Consider the following 13,473-nt stretch of genomic DNA (forward strand, 5'->3'; position numbering starts at 1 on the left):
ATGACGGTGCACACACACAGCCTTCAGCGCAGCCCTCACGATGCTCAATCCATCCTTTCTCCATTCCGTAAGGTGTGTCTGGTGTTGAAGTGGGCAGAGAAGAGGCAAATTCTCTGCCTAGGTGAGACTTGGGGGTTAAAGCCTTTGTAAAACAACGGGCAACACAACTGAGCTGAGAAGCTTAGGTCTCAGTTGATTTAGCCCAGGGGAGATTTCTCCAGTGAGATTCCAGCAGCTCACCTGCACCAGCCAGTTGGTCTCAGACCAGGAGGATCTGTCCCCTCACTTGGCCCTGAGCAGAGAGGTCTCTGAACTCATCAGCAACAGACATGTTCCTCAGTGGCCTGCCTCCAGGGCTGGCATTCATGGCGCCTTAGCCAAGGTGGAGATTCAGGGAGAACAAGCAGACGGCCGCACAGTGCAGGCCCTTCGTTTCCTACAGCCACGTAGCTTTTCTGATGGGTCCCATGCCTTTCAGCCTTAGCCTGGGAACCAGAATTGCACCGGTGGGCTGTGCTGACAACGGGCTGGCCATTTACAGGCTCACCAATGTGCCAGATAAGCTACTTCTGTTCCCGAACTAGGTCTAGAGTTTCCTAGAGACCCTCAAAAATGAGGCTGGTTCTGGGAAAGATCTGACTCTACTCCATGAAGAGATTACACTTTCTTTCAAGATTAGAATCTTTTAAAATGCTCAGAGTAAATGTTTTTTACAATCAGCCTCAAATAAAATATTTCTTAATCTAATTAACGTGCCATCCATTCAGAGGCACACAATGGGCATGTTTTGGAAGTGGACAAACAAACCTCGATTTCAGAATTGCCAGCCCTCTTCCCAGTAGCAGCCTTCATTTATCTTGTCAACTAAAATAAATATTTAACGTCTCCTCCTTCATGCCTTTCAACAGACGACTATAAAAACTGGGAAATACACATACCCCAAACACAATTGAAGAACATTCGACTGGTCAGACTTCACAAAACCAGGAAACCCCAACTCAAAGCTAATGGTCGTTGCCCTCAATCTGCAGGCGTGCCGACGCCAGCGGGGAGGCTAACGAACCCGGTTTGTTTATAGGGTTGGCCTCCACGGCACACAAGGGCCCTCCCTGCTCATTTCCCTCTGTCTCAGGGAAGCCTCGGGAGCTGGGCTGTGATAACACCATTTCATCTGCTCTCTTCACCAGGGGCAGGGGAACTTTTTTTCTTTCTTTCTTTCTAATTAAGGGGCCCTGACTCTCTGGAGAAAAAAAAAAATCAGTTTGGGGTCACCCATAAATTTCAAAAGTCAGCTCAGTAGTGCTGTTCCCTTTGTAAAGGGGAAGAAAATATGAAGGGACTTAATTCAGCAGACTTCAGAAACGAGAAGCACAGAGGTCCCTGTTTAATAATAAAGTAGGAAAAGAACCAGATCAAGGATGAGGTGAGGAGAGAAATGTAGACATTGACAGGCAGCCCCAGGAGGCAGAGGCAGAAGGAAGAAAGAAAAAAAAGAAACTAGAGAACTTTCAGGTTAAAATCTGAAGTTACTGTTGCCCCAAGGAAATGTGTGGGTCAGACAGCTGGGCCCTGGATTTCAGAGTCAGGTCTGCCTCACAATGTAAAATGACAGTTACTGCTCGTCCATTGCTCTTTACCCTTAAAAATGTTGCAAGGCCCTTGTCAACATGGACTACCTGTGGCTGAGCGCTAGGGAGAAATGGGCTCTCCGGCTGGGCTGCAGTGTCAGTGCCGTGTGGCCTCCTGGGCAGAAGGAATGCAGCTCGGGCCTCAGCCGGCTCCATCACGCGCCCGCCCACGAGGGACGAGGCAGCAAGCTCCCTACTTCACACGCCAAGCCTGGAGTCAGACAAGGTCTGGCTGCAGCTTTTACCCCTGTTCCCTACGAGTACAGGATTCACTCAGTCAACGATCGTGGAAGGTTAGAGAGCATTTAAACTATGTGAGAGGATAAAAGTTTAAAGTACTTCCTAACCACCTATTTGTTTTCCAAAGAACGCGTTTGCTAATAAAACCATCCTTTTATTAAGGTCTGTTTTCTTTCCTTCCGGCCTTCTGGCAATGCCCTCTCCTAGGCAACACTTGACTCGCCTCATTTAGGTTTCTGTATGTGCTTTTAGCTTTGAAACTGCATTTCCCCAATAATACCCAAACTATTCACTAACACAGATTTCAGTGACATTTGTTTCAATATATTTCTATCCAGATTTTCTTGGCTTTAAACAACAATACTTTTGCCTTGTGTTTTCCTGCAGCAGTACACAGTTAAGTGAATATCTATACAATCAGCTCCACAGTTAATGGATAATGAATTTCCACCCTATCAGTGTTATGTGTTACAGTTGGGGTGTATTCATAGTATACATAGGAGGGTAGCCCTGGCTCAATCCTGGACTGACCCTGAGTGCCACCAAATGCCACAGCTGCCTTTCATTACCTTGAAACCCACAAGCAAGAAGGGGAAATTTGCCTTGAATTGTAGCAGGAGAGAAGCAGATCACACAGGGGAATAATTTTTGAATTGTGAGGTCCATTACACTTTGAAATAAATTCCAAAAAGGATTTGTAGAGCTGCTTCTTCCAAGGAGAATTTCAAGCAGATTAGACAGGACGATATACAAGCATTTCTCATAAATATGTTCAAACTTTCTTAGGGCTGATTTCAGAACATCGTCGTTTGGAGGAGACACAGATGCACAAGGAGAGCATTTAAAGTTTCTTCTAGCTCAGGGATTTAAAGAAATATACTATACCATCTTACATAAGATAGGTAAAGAAAGACTACTGTGCATGTCTGCAAAAATATTTAGAATACACTAAATACGAAACTAAAAATGACATGTAATGTATCACAGTCTGAAAGACCACTTGGAATTAAAGATGCCACCTATCCTCTAAAAAAAAGTAAAATAATTTGTTAAATGTATCTCAGTACACAATGAAAGTATATAATCTTTTACTAGTAGTTTGCCCGAAGTCAGTCTATTTTCTTCTCAGACTTTAACACTATTGCTTTTCAGGTGTTTTGATGCGCGTGTGTTTTACAACTCATGGCTCTCTATAACTTTACTGACAGCCTCTTTACAGTCCTCAACTATCTCCTCCCTTTTGTCATCATCACGATTACCAACTTCTTTGTATAAAAAGAATTCATCACAGATTTGATCCACAGAATTTGAAATGCAGGCATCTTATCGAACTGTAACTCCTGAAATTATTACATCCTACACTGCCTTAACCCAATGACAAAACAGGGTTGCCCTCAAATTCTTTATCTGGGAAAATTACAGGACCCTCTTTGTTAATTTGAAAATTTTCCTGTTATAACTTTTCCCCCAGTGATACTTCTCTCATCCACATAATTTGCTTTTATAATTTATTTCTAACATACAGGAAGACTCATAAAACACACGAAGTCACAGTGGGATTATATGCATTATAGATTTGCCCCACTCTCCTTGATGGCTTGACTTCTTTCAGTTATTCTCTTTCTCCACTAGATGGCGCCTCCACGTGAATTTAAGAACCACTCCATTTTATTTTTTTTAATTTTTATTTTTATTTATTTTTTGGCTGCATTGGGTCTTCGTTGCTGCGTGCGGGCTTTCTCTATTTGCGATGAGTGGGGGCTACTCTTTGTTGTGGTGCACGGGCTTCTCATTGCGGTGGCTTCTCTTGTTGCAGAGCATGGGCTCTAGGCACACAGGCTTCAGTTGTTGCAGCATGCGGGCTCAGTAGTTGCAGCACACAGGCCCTAGAGCGCGCGGGCTTCAGTAGTTGAGGCACATGGGCTCAGTAGTTGCAGTGCAGACTCAGTAGTTGTGGCTCGCAGGCTCTAGAGCGCAGGCTCAGTAGTTGCGGCACACGGGCTTGGTTGCTCTGCAGCATGTGGGATCTTCCTGGACCAGGGATTGAGCCTGTGTCCCCTGCATTGGTAGGCCGGTTCTTAACCACTGTGCCACCAGAGAAGCCCCAGAACCACCCCCATTTTAAAGTTAAACTGCTTGAGAACAATTTTTGTCTTCCTTTTGGGTGAATGGTTCATTAAGTTGCTCATGTCTCAAACTCTTGGAGATCAGGAATCATCTCTTTTCTTCTTTGATATAATTAGTCTCTGGCGCTGAGTTAGATGTATAGCAGATGCTCAATAAATCACAGTTCATTAATTGGCTGCTCATTTTAGGAGACACAGTATAACACCTCTATTTGAATCGTAAATGGAGACGAGATCATCCACTACACTGATAATCAGGATACTCTTCTTTAAACCTGCTACTCAACTTTACTCCCCCTATCTAGAGCAATTGACTGTATATACACATAAGTGTGACTGACATAAAAATTGTTACAGAATCCACTTCTAACAATATTTGCTGTTTCAGATCATTAATACAGGACTTGACGTGGTCCTCTGACCCTTTGTTAAGAGAAGCAGGATGAATGCATTTTGAATCATCTGCATTCCTTCATTCAACTTCAGATGTTTCAGAATAACTTGTTTCAGGTTCAGTTGATTTGGGAAACCTGAGACTTACACACAAGATTACTCTTTTCTATTTTATTTGTCGCTCCCCCGTTTCCTCTCGGTTCTCCCCTTTTTCTCCACGATCCTTCTCTTTTTTTGTGTTTATGTCTATGGTCTCAATACATCTAAGAAAAAGTACCAAACAGCCTCAAAAGTGATTTTGTGGGTTCTACTTGCCATACATTTTCATCAGATTCTTCCTAACTTTCCCATTGGGAAAATAATCCCCTTTATGGGAAATCGCAGCCCCTCATGTGTGCCAGATGTCATTAAATCTAGTGAATTCCCTGATTAAAATGCAATGCCCCCCACCCCACCCCGCTATGATATGTAAGTGTTGGTTTTTGAAGCATTGATCTTGGAAGAGGTGTGTGTGTGTGTGTGTGTGTGTGTGTGTGTGTGTGTGTGTGTGTGTGTGAGAGAGAGAGTGAGAGAGTATGAATATGTGTATATCCTTCCCCATCCCAATAAAAAAAAGTGTAAACAAGACAAGCTACCAAAACCAAAAAATCCTAGGTCTTCATCAGGGCAATTGAGAAATAACACATAGGCATTAAGGACTTAAAATAGTCACTTTATAAACTGTCTAAGCCGTGTCTGTGCCCTTGTTGGCTAATCTGCTAATCCGTTAAACACAGCTTCTGTGTGGCACAGCAGCCTGTGTCTTTACATGCCTCTGCATCCACCTTTCCAGCACCTCTGGATTCAGAGTTTGGGCCATGTAATTAGGTTTCTTGAAAGGCAAGATTCTGCTCAAAGTGCACTGTGTCTAGCAAACCTTATAAGCAATATCACCCTCCACACCCTGAGTCACAAAGCCCTAAATCACAGGTTCCGTCGAGCCAGGATCGACTCTGCCTACCAGCCCTGAACCAAACTAAGAAGTCAGTGCAGGGCCCCTCCCCTTTCTGGGAAGAGGGCCTTCTCCACTCTTAGGCACCCAATTGCTCATGTTATTGTCCCCTCTTCCTTTTACCCAAAGGTTAGATGCTTTCAAGAAACGACCTGAAATTCATTCAAAACAAGATGATGAATGAGGGATAACTTCAAATTACCCTTTCCACAGGATTTTTTTCCCTTCACATTAACAAGGATCAAAGTCTTAAGTTTAAAAAAAAAAATCCTTCTTTTCTGTTATCTAGGGATGAGGAGTTATTTTCTAGGACAGTAGGGTGTTCCCAGTGCTTCTGGGGTCACATGAGGGCTGTGCTTCACATGCAGCTTTCACTGTCTGCACTGCTCCAGCCGCTCTAAGGCTACGGCATGCGGAGCACCGCACCACCCCACACCACCCCACCACCCCAGCTCGAAGCTGGAGACACGCGGGCTACGCAGCAGGATTTCTCTTGTCTCAGAAGGTTACGGAGACGGATGCACATTACAAAACTGTATCTTCTGCCCAGGATGGTTCTTGGAATACAAAGACTACCTCTGAGAAAGAACCTTACACACAGCGTGGATTTCTCAGGTGCCTGCCTTTGGAATAATCTCTCTCTCTAATTATCCTTGTATCACAATAATGACAATAGGAACAGTCATGATAAACGCTGACTGTGTCAAAGTTTCAGGACACAAGTCTTCACACGTGACATTTTCTCCCTATGAGGTTAGAGCGCTTCTTTCTACATCTGGAACTACGCACTACCTCCAAGAGCCTTGAATCCAGCACTATGGGGACAGGGGTGAGTCAAGGATACTTTTACAAAAGTTCTTAAACCTGGAGTGGCACCAGCCAACACCAGGTCAGTCTAGAATCAGGGGAGAGAAGCTCAGCTGAGCCTGGAAAGTAGGGCCGCAGCCATGAAGAAATCCAGACACCCATGGGACATGCAGCAGAAGAGAGAAAGGTGGGCAGGCCTGGGGGCCGCTGAGCAGGAGCTCTGTCCTGGGGCCTTTGCTTCCTGCTGGCTGGGAAGGTGAGGCAGTTTCCTGCTGGTGGTCTCTCCTTCTTCCAGGCCCCCAGCCTCTACATGCCTCCAGAAGTGGTCTTGGCCCCTTGAGTTTAGTGGGGAGACTAGCTTTGGGGGAGGGCAAAAACAGGGAGCAAGACATCAGCAGGAACAAAAAGCCTCCCATCAGTTATGGGGTTTGTGGTTTTCAAAGCGCTTCCATAGCCATCATCTCATCGTACACTGATCCTGTGAAACAGGTGCAGGCAGTATTCTCATCTGCATTATAGAGAGGGGGAAGCTGAGATCTCAGGGTTTCTGGAGAAACCCTAGAAGGGGATAGGGGACAGGTTGGAGCAGCAAAGAGCTGCCACAAAAACTATGATTCTGGACAAACATGGTGACTCTGGACACTGCTGAAATCTGGGGTCAGGTGGCGAGATCCCTGAAGGCCACCTCTGGTCATGCACTAGTCAGCAGACTGCAGTGGCAGCTCCTCGAGCCAGGCCTGCCCGGCCCAGCCCCTGCTCCTGGCCTGTCCTTCCCTCTCTGATGGCAGCCACTGCCCACGGCATCTATCCTTCCCTGTCTTCCTCCTTCCACCTCCCGATCCGCCCATGTTCCCAATGTCCAGGCACAGAGGGGAGGGCAGAGGACAGGCAGGGGGGAGTCAGAGCTGTCCCTCCCGCCCCTTCCACAACAACCCAAGCCTCTTCTCCACCTGTTTCGAGCCTCTCCTCAAGCTGAAACTAGAGTGACATGGATTACATGTGCTGTCTTAGGTGCTCTTTCAACTACTCTAATAAAGAAGCAATTTAGGGTGAGGACCACAGCTAACACCCAACACTTCCTATTGGATTGGAACTTAGGCCGTCTCACTGAACCAAGGCTCTTAACCACTGCGTTCTCTCATAAGAGAATCTCCAGTTAGGCCTGGCTTTGGGGGTTAGGGTCTGGCTTAGTTCCCTTCCTTGAAAAGCCTTCCAAAGTGGACTGGACAGTGGCTGGAATGGAGGTGACACAGGAGGCGCAAAGGCCGAGGAAAGAGCTCATTCATTGAGAAGAACACACAGGAGCCACGCGGCCGTAGGGCAGCTTCCAGGACAGAAACCAAATCTCCCAGCGGGCCTCTGAAGTGGGGCTGCTAATGGAGATCTCCAGACCCTCGTCTCCTGGGGAGGGAGAGTGGCCTGGAGATTTCCTAGGAGCCTGACACATATGTGGAGGAATATGTACACGCCACCGCGATCCACCACGACAGCAGCGGCACCCCAGATCAGCTCTGCTGTGACAACAGGGGACAGTCCAATACGGTATGAGGAACCCCTTGGTGGCACTGATGGGATGAAACAGTGACCTGCACCCAGCAATACAACGTTAATGCCGCAGACCCACACCCTGACCACAGGCGCACACACACACACACACACACACACGCGTGCACGCGCGCGCACTCTGCCGGGCCCCACCTGTCGTCACAGTAGGTGAACTTCATGTCCATGCTGTGGCGGCTCAGGAAGGTCTTGCTGTCCAGGGGGATGTCCATGTGGGACGGGTGCTGGATGGGCTCACACATGATGATGAGGCAGGACAGCAGCGGCTCCTTGCAGCCGCAGAGACTGCTGTGAGGGGGGCAGTTGTTGTAGACCTTCACCTGGCCCGTGCAGTGCAGGACCTGGAGACCAGCCGCGGAGGGTCAGACGTGGAGCCGAGAGCCAGGGGCGGGGGCGGGGGGGGGGGCGCACTCGGTACTCCAACCCAGGCCTGACGTCCTACCTTCCAGGTGGCTGACTTGAGGTTGACGGTGCGGCCTCTGTTGGTGACTGTGCACTTCATCCTCATGAAGAAGTCCCGCTCTGTGGACATGTCTTTGCTTTTCTTCCCAAAACCAGAGCCTGGATAGAGAAGGGGAGGGGAGCCAGCTGAAGTTTCGTGTTTGTATTCAGAGGGGGGGGCAGTTTTTCAGGGCAACACGTGTGTGTGTGTGTGTGTGTGTGTGTGTGTTCCCCGAGGAGCGGCTCTCTGAGCACGCGCAGCCTGCCCTGAATGCTCTGTGCCACCCTGGCTGTGGACCAAGGCTCGCTCATCTCCAGCCTGTCTCCCACTGCTGAAGGGTTGGGGCTGTTCCAGCGTGTTATCTCCCACTGCACCTCGCACTCCAGGGCGGCCAGGCGATGAGAGATCATCTGCCGTTATCTCAGCAAACGTCTCCAGGGGCAGGTCCAGGTTCCAGAGACGGAATTCCAAGGGACGGTCTGGGCGAGGCCACAATTACTCCACGGGGATAAGCCTCTCGGGTTGGACATGTCCCTTAGACACCCCTGTCTTTTCTTCATTCCTGTCCCTCCAGTGCCCTAGTTTCACCCTGCAATGGCTGCATTCAGGGTCCTGCACCATTTGCTTTCTCCCTAAAGTGACATAGGTCAAGGTTCAAGAGAGACTGCTAGTCCTAATCTCCTGTGGGGAGCAAGTTCACCTTGAGGATTAACTCAACACAGATCATATCCTTTCTCAGCCAGAATTAAATAAATCACCAAGACAAACAAGATCGCTTCCTTCCTTATAGTCTCCAAATAGCCTGCCCTTCAGAACCTCTCCCACTTTTTGTTTAAAAAAAAAAAAAAAGTGATGAATGCAGTAAGCACCAGCTGAGCCCCCCTGTCCACATCTAAATTCTGCCATCCTGGACCTTCCAAGGTACACTCCTGCCCCCTGCCCAGCATCTCAGAACAGACCAGAGCCTTGTTTCAAATAATCACTCCCCTCCCTCTGGCATGGCCACCAGCTTCTGAACCTGAACCCCCAGGGGGCTGTGACTTATTTGGGTGACACAGCCCCAAATCACTGTGTGTTGAATGAATTGTGGCACCTTTGAATTCATCTTCAACATCCCTAGGAGAGCCCACTAAGTAATAGACCAGATGGTGCATCTTTTTTTTTTTTAAAGAGAGAATATTCCTCATTCATGATTATAAAACCATCTCTCCCATACTCAATTATGTCTCTTCCTACAATTCTAATTCCCACGAGTGGGGTTTGCACATCATGAGACATTCCTGTATCTTGGGGCCTGGACGCAGCACGAGCACCAGCTCAGGTGCTGGGAAGTGGGCTGGAAGGACTCATTTGTGGCTGTGACATGGGTTAGGGCTGTGGCCTCCTGACCTGTTAACTTCTGAGTCTGCCCCATTCTGCCATTTGGTTAATCTTTCTAAATACAGCTCCAACCAGATTACTCCACCTCTGCCCCAAAACTTCCACCAGCTCCCCTCTGTCTACAAGGAAGAGGATCGAGGCCCAATTCCTGGCCTTCAAAGCCTTCCACACCAGCCTCACAGCCTTATCTTTCCCTGGGTGCTCGCACTAACCCTGTGCTTACAGATCGTTCAGGTCGGCACCTTCAAAGGCTTTGCTGATTAACTGATTTGGATCCCAAGTCCTCAACACAGAGACCAAGAGATCTAAAGTTCCACTCGGATCAACGGAGTAGAGTCCTGCTGAATCATGGCACCTGGGAGCTGGAAGGTCCTAGACTTTGCCTGGTCCAATACTGTCACTTTGAAAAGAAAGACTCCCAGAAACAGAGCAATGAAGTGACTCGGTTCAGATCACACGATCAGGTTGAGACTAGGGTCAGAGGTTGACCTAAGACTGAGAACCCAAGGGCCCAAGGGTTTCCAGAGCAGAGAAGAGAAATTAAGAGACTTTTTGGTTTTCTTGGGCTTCCAGCACCTGTTTTAGAAAGGGATTCAGAAGCTCTGGCAGCCCCTTCCTCACAGAACCGAACAAGAGTTTCTCAGCGGCACAGAGAAGACAGTGAACAGCCCACAGTGCTCCCCAGCCTGTGTACGCCCGGAGCCAGGTGGCCTTCGGGAGGGAGAGCAGAGGCGCTGGGCGGGGAGGCCGTGGTGGGGTGGGTAGAGGTGGTGGTAATCCTGCGCTTTGCAGGCTCGGTCTGTAACAAGGGTAGAAGTGGGCCAATGAAGTGTCTGCTTTTGCACCATGTGTGGTAATAAGAGCAAAACCTTGCAGGCTTGATAGCACTGCCTCTGTCATTCAGGTTGGACAAGCACGCACTCCATGGCAGTGACAGGTGAGAGACAGAAAAGGGGATGTCTAGACTCGGGCACAATCTGCCCAGGGCAGAGATCGACTCTCAGGTTCAGAAGGGACCTTGAAAGCCATTAAATCCCCTTCTTCTCAAAGCTTCAGTCCACTTGACAATATGCCCATCTGTGCTTTTGCTTGACTGTCCCCCGTTACAAGAGATGAAGCGGCAGGCTCTGATTGTCACTGCAAAGCGCTTTCTGCATGTATAGGCCCTTCAATCCACTGGCATCTGCTGGAGGCCCCACAGGGAGGGTGCAGTGCACGAGACCTTATAAATCTCTTCTCCATCAAAAACTACCTGTCCCATTTCTTATCACCAGGAGGCCAGATTCCTTCCTTGGCTCCCAGGGTAGCTAGTCTCTAAAGGTGGCCCCAATGAGCCACATCTCCTAGTATTCAGGGCCTCCTGTAGTTCCCTCCCACAGTGAATGAGGCTGGCCTGTAACTCACTCTAACAGCAGGATGGGGCAGAGTGGTGCTGTACCAGTTTCAGGACTAAGCCTTCGGAGAGCCTGGCAGCTTCTACTTTTGCACTTTGGGGGAGCCCTGAGCTGCCGTGTAAGAAGTCTGGCTACCCTGGAGACCCCACGTGGAGAGGGAGAGGCTCCGATACCTCACAGAGTGAGAGGGAGGTCCAGCCGTGCCCGCATCCCAGCTGAGCCCCAGCCTCCAGCTACCGGCCACAAGGTCCCAGGGGTGTGGGTGAACCCTCTGGTCATCCCACCAAGTCCAGCCTCCTGACATCACATGGAGCAAAAGAACCACCCACAGAACCCGCAGAATCATGAGAGCTAATAAAAGTACTGTTTAAGCCACTATGTTTGGGGCAGTCTGTTACACAACTGTCCTAGGGACAACCACAATGGTTCCCATGAACGTTTTGGCACGGATGAGCTGATTGGTTTGGGTGGTGTCATTTGGCAGAGATGCTGGATGCTCAGGTGATGAAACCTTCTGGAGACAGTGTCCTAACCTGAAGGAGTGCCCTAGGAGTGTGACATCAGGCCCCAGGAAGAGCCAGCAGGAGATCCTTCTGAGTACTAGGTCCTTCCAGGGCCCTCGATCTCATCTCCTAGGCTCTGCTGGGTTTTTTATGGATGTCAGTGTTTTTAGATCATGATGGCCATGTTCCAACCGTCCTACATTTGCAGACAAAGGTAAGGCAGATCCCCTCCCAGGTGGTGTGAAAAGAAAAAAACGCAATGAAGAATACGTTACCATTTTTGAGACTCAGGTTCTCACGGATCTCCTCGTGGTCACAGGGATGAGTGAAGTCAAAGATACTGTGCCCTGTTAGCTCCACCTGTTTCAAAACAAGGTTGGGCTTCATTATTCCTAACACTGAAGAAGAAGTCTCCAAGAGGAAGCTGGGCCCCCTTTTCACACTTGGAGAGAGGGAGGAGGCTAAATCAGGTCTTCTCAAGTTCCACTCCACAGGTCCACAGACACACCAGTGTAACAGACTTCACGATGGATGTGGTTCACAAGGGTGGTTCTGTTAATCCAGTCGGCAGAGCTGTCCACCAGAGTGGCCATCAGCAATGCTAAGCCCAATGCCAGGGGTTCTCAGTGTGTTCCTGAGGTTTGAGGCTTGAAGTCAGAGAGAAGCAGGGTGGGCATATGCAAGGACAGGTCAGGAGGGAGGTGATCAGAACCTTCCGCTAATTTCTACCCCCAAGTGGAAACGCTTTCCCTCCCTTTCTGAAAGAGCCAGAGGAGGGTGTCACCTGTGTGAGTCCCATGAACTTGCTGATGTTTTCTGACAGAAAGATCATGTCGCCATCTTGGGTCACGACGGCAATGAAGCCCTCCAAGGCTTTCAGGTACAAGTTGTCCATCTGCTGGTCCGCCTCAGCTTCAGGCTCACTTTCAGAGCAAACTGGAAAGAGACAGGGTTGGACGGCTTGCATCAATGTGTTAAAGCAGATGTGACTGGCACGGACGGATGTCTGCCAGGGATGGCTCAAAGGCAGTACGTGGATTTTTCTGGAAACGCACACTGCCCACCATCCAAGTGTCCACCACAGGCTCAAGCAGCAGGCATCTGATGAACCCACTGCACAGAGGACACCCTGACAGGAGCTTTGCGGGCAGTACGGCTGTTGTGGCCGCATACTTGTGGTACCAGTGGCAGTGGCAGCAGTCGTGGTCACAGAGGCAAAGGCAGTTACAGGAGTAGTCAGCCCAATAATTTTCCCTAATGGATGTTGAACAAGGACAGCACATCAGGTACTGCACTGAGCATGCTATATAATCTTCAAGACACCTGTGAGGCAAGTACTATTTTTTTGTCTCATCTTACAGATGAGGCCTGGAGAGGTTAAGTCATCTGCCCAAGGTTATAGAGGTTGTGGCTAGTGGACTCAGGCAGCTGAATACAGAAGCCACACTCGTAACCACTCATAGGCTTTGGACTGTTCCTCCCGTTAGGCTATTATGACTCTGCGTAAGTAACAACCTTTTTGAATATTAGTCTCCTCATCAGCTAAATAGAGATAATAGTTCCCATCTCTTTGAGTTGTAAGGATTAAATACGTATGTAAAATGCCTAAAACGTACCAACTATCATGATTCTCTCTCCCTTCTGCCCCTCTATGACACTGTCACCGCCTTCAGATTGCTCAAAACCTGGACGGGGGCTGCGTGGCACACAGAGACACAAATTAAGTAAAAACTTCAGGTTGACAGAAGTGGGCACCCAAGAGGCATACAGACAGTAAGTGCTGAAGGGTTCATAGGAAGAGGGGGTCGCTTTGGGATGGTCAGAGACAACTGTTTAAAGAAGGGCATTTGAAGACACGCGTGAAAAACAGGGATCTCACTCTGTGAAATGAAAGGAGGGCTTTCTGGGCCTAGTGGGTTGGGCCGACGCTGGAAAGCATGGAGGTGGCAGAGCCTGGAGAAACCTCCCTCCAGGGACGGAGAACAGGTCCACCTGGCTGGAGAGGA

The 13,473-nt window shown here is 48.8% G+C and overlaps 1 protein-coding gene across 2 annotated transcripts in view; it reads right to left on the reverse strand.

The window, feature by feature from the left end:
• The window catches only part of EPAS1 (endothelial PAS domain protein 1), an 88,906-nt gene that overhangs the window by 18,191 nt on the left and 57,242 nt on the right, over positions 1 to 13,473 (reverse strand). For both annotated transcript variants that reach the window (XM_073791662.1, XM_033838589.2), the window contains 4 exons: positions 12,252 to 12,403; positions 11,743 to 11,827; positions 8,191 to 8,309; positions 7,884 to 8,089 (listed from right to left, as the gene is read on the reverse strand). In XM_073791662.1, coding sequence (XP_073647763.1) covers positions 7,884 to 8,089; positions 8,191 to 8,309; positions 11,743 to 11,827; positions 12,252 to 12,362 — 521 coding nt within the window. In that variant the 5' untranslated portion in view covers positions 12,363 to 12,403. The remainder of the gene's footprint in view (positions 1 to 7,883; positions 8,090 to 8,190; positions 8,310 to 11,742; positions 11,828 to 12,251; positions 12,404 to 13,473) is intronic.

Source organism: Tursiops truncatus, chromosome 14 (genome assembly GCF_011762595.2).
Source record: "Tursiops truncatus isolate mTurTru1 chromosome 14, mTurTru1.mat.Y, whole genome shotgun sequence".
NCBI classification, from domain to species: Eukaryota; Metazoa; Chordata; class Mammalia; order Artiodactyla; family Delphinidae; genus Tursiops; species Tursiops truncatus.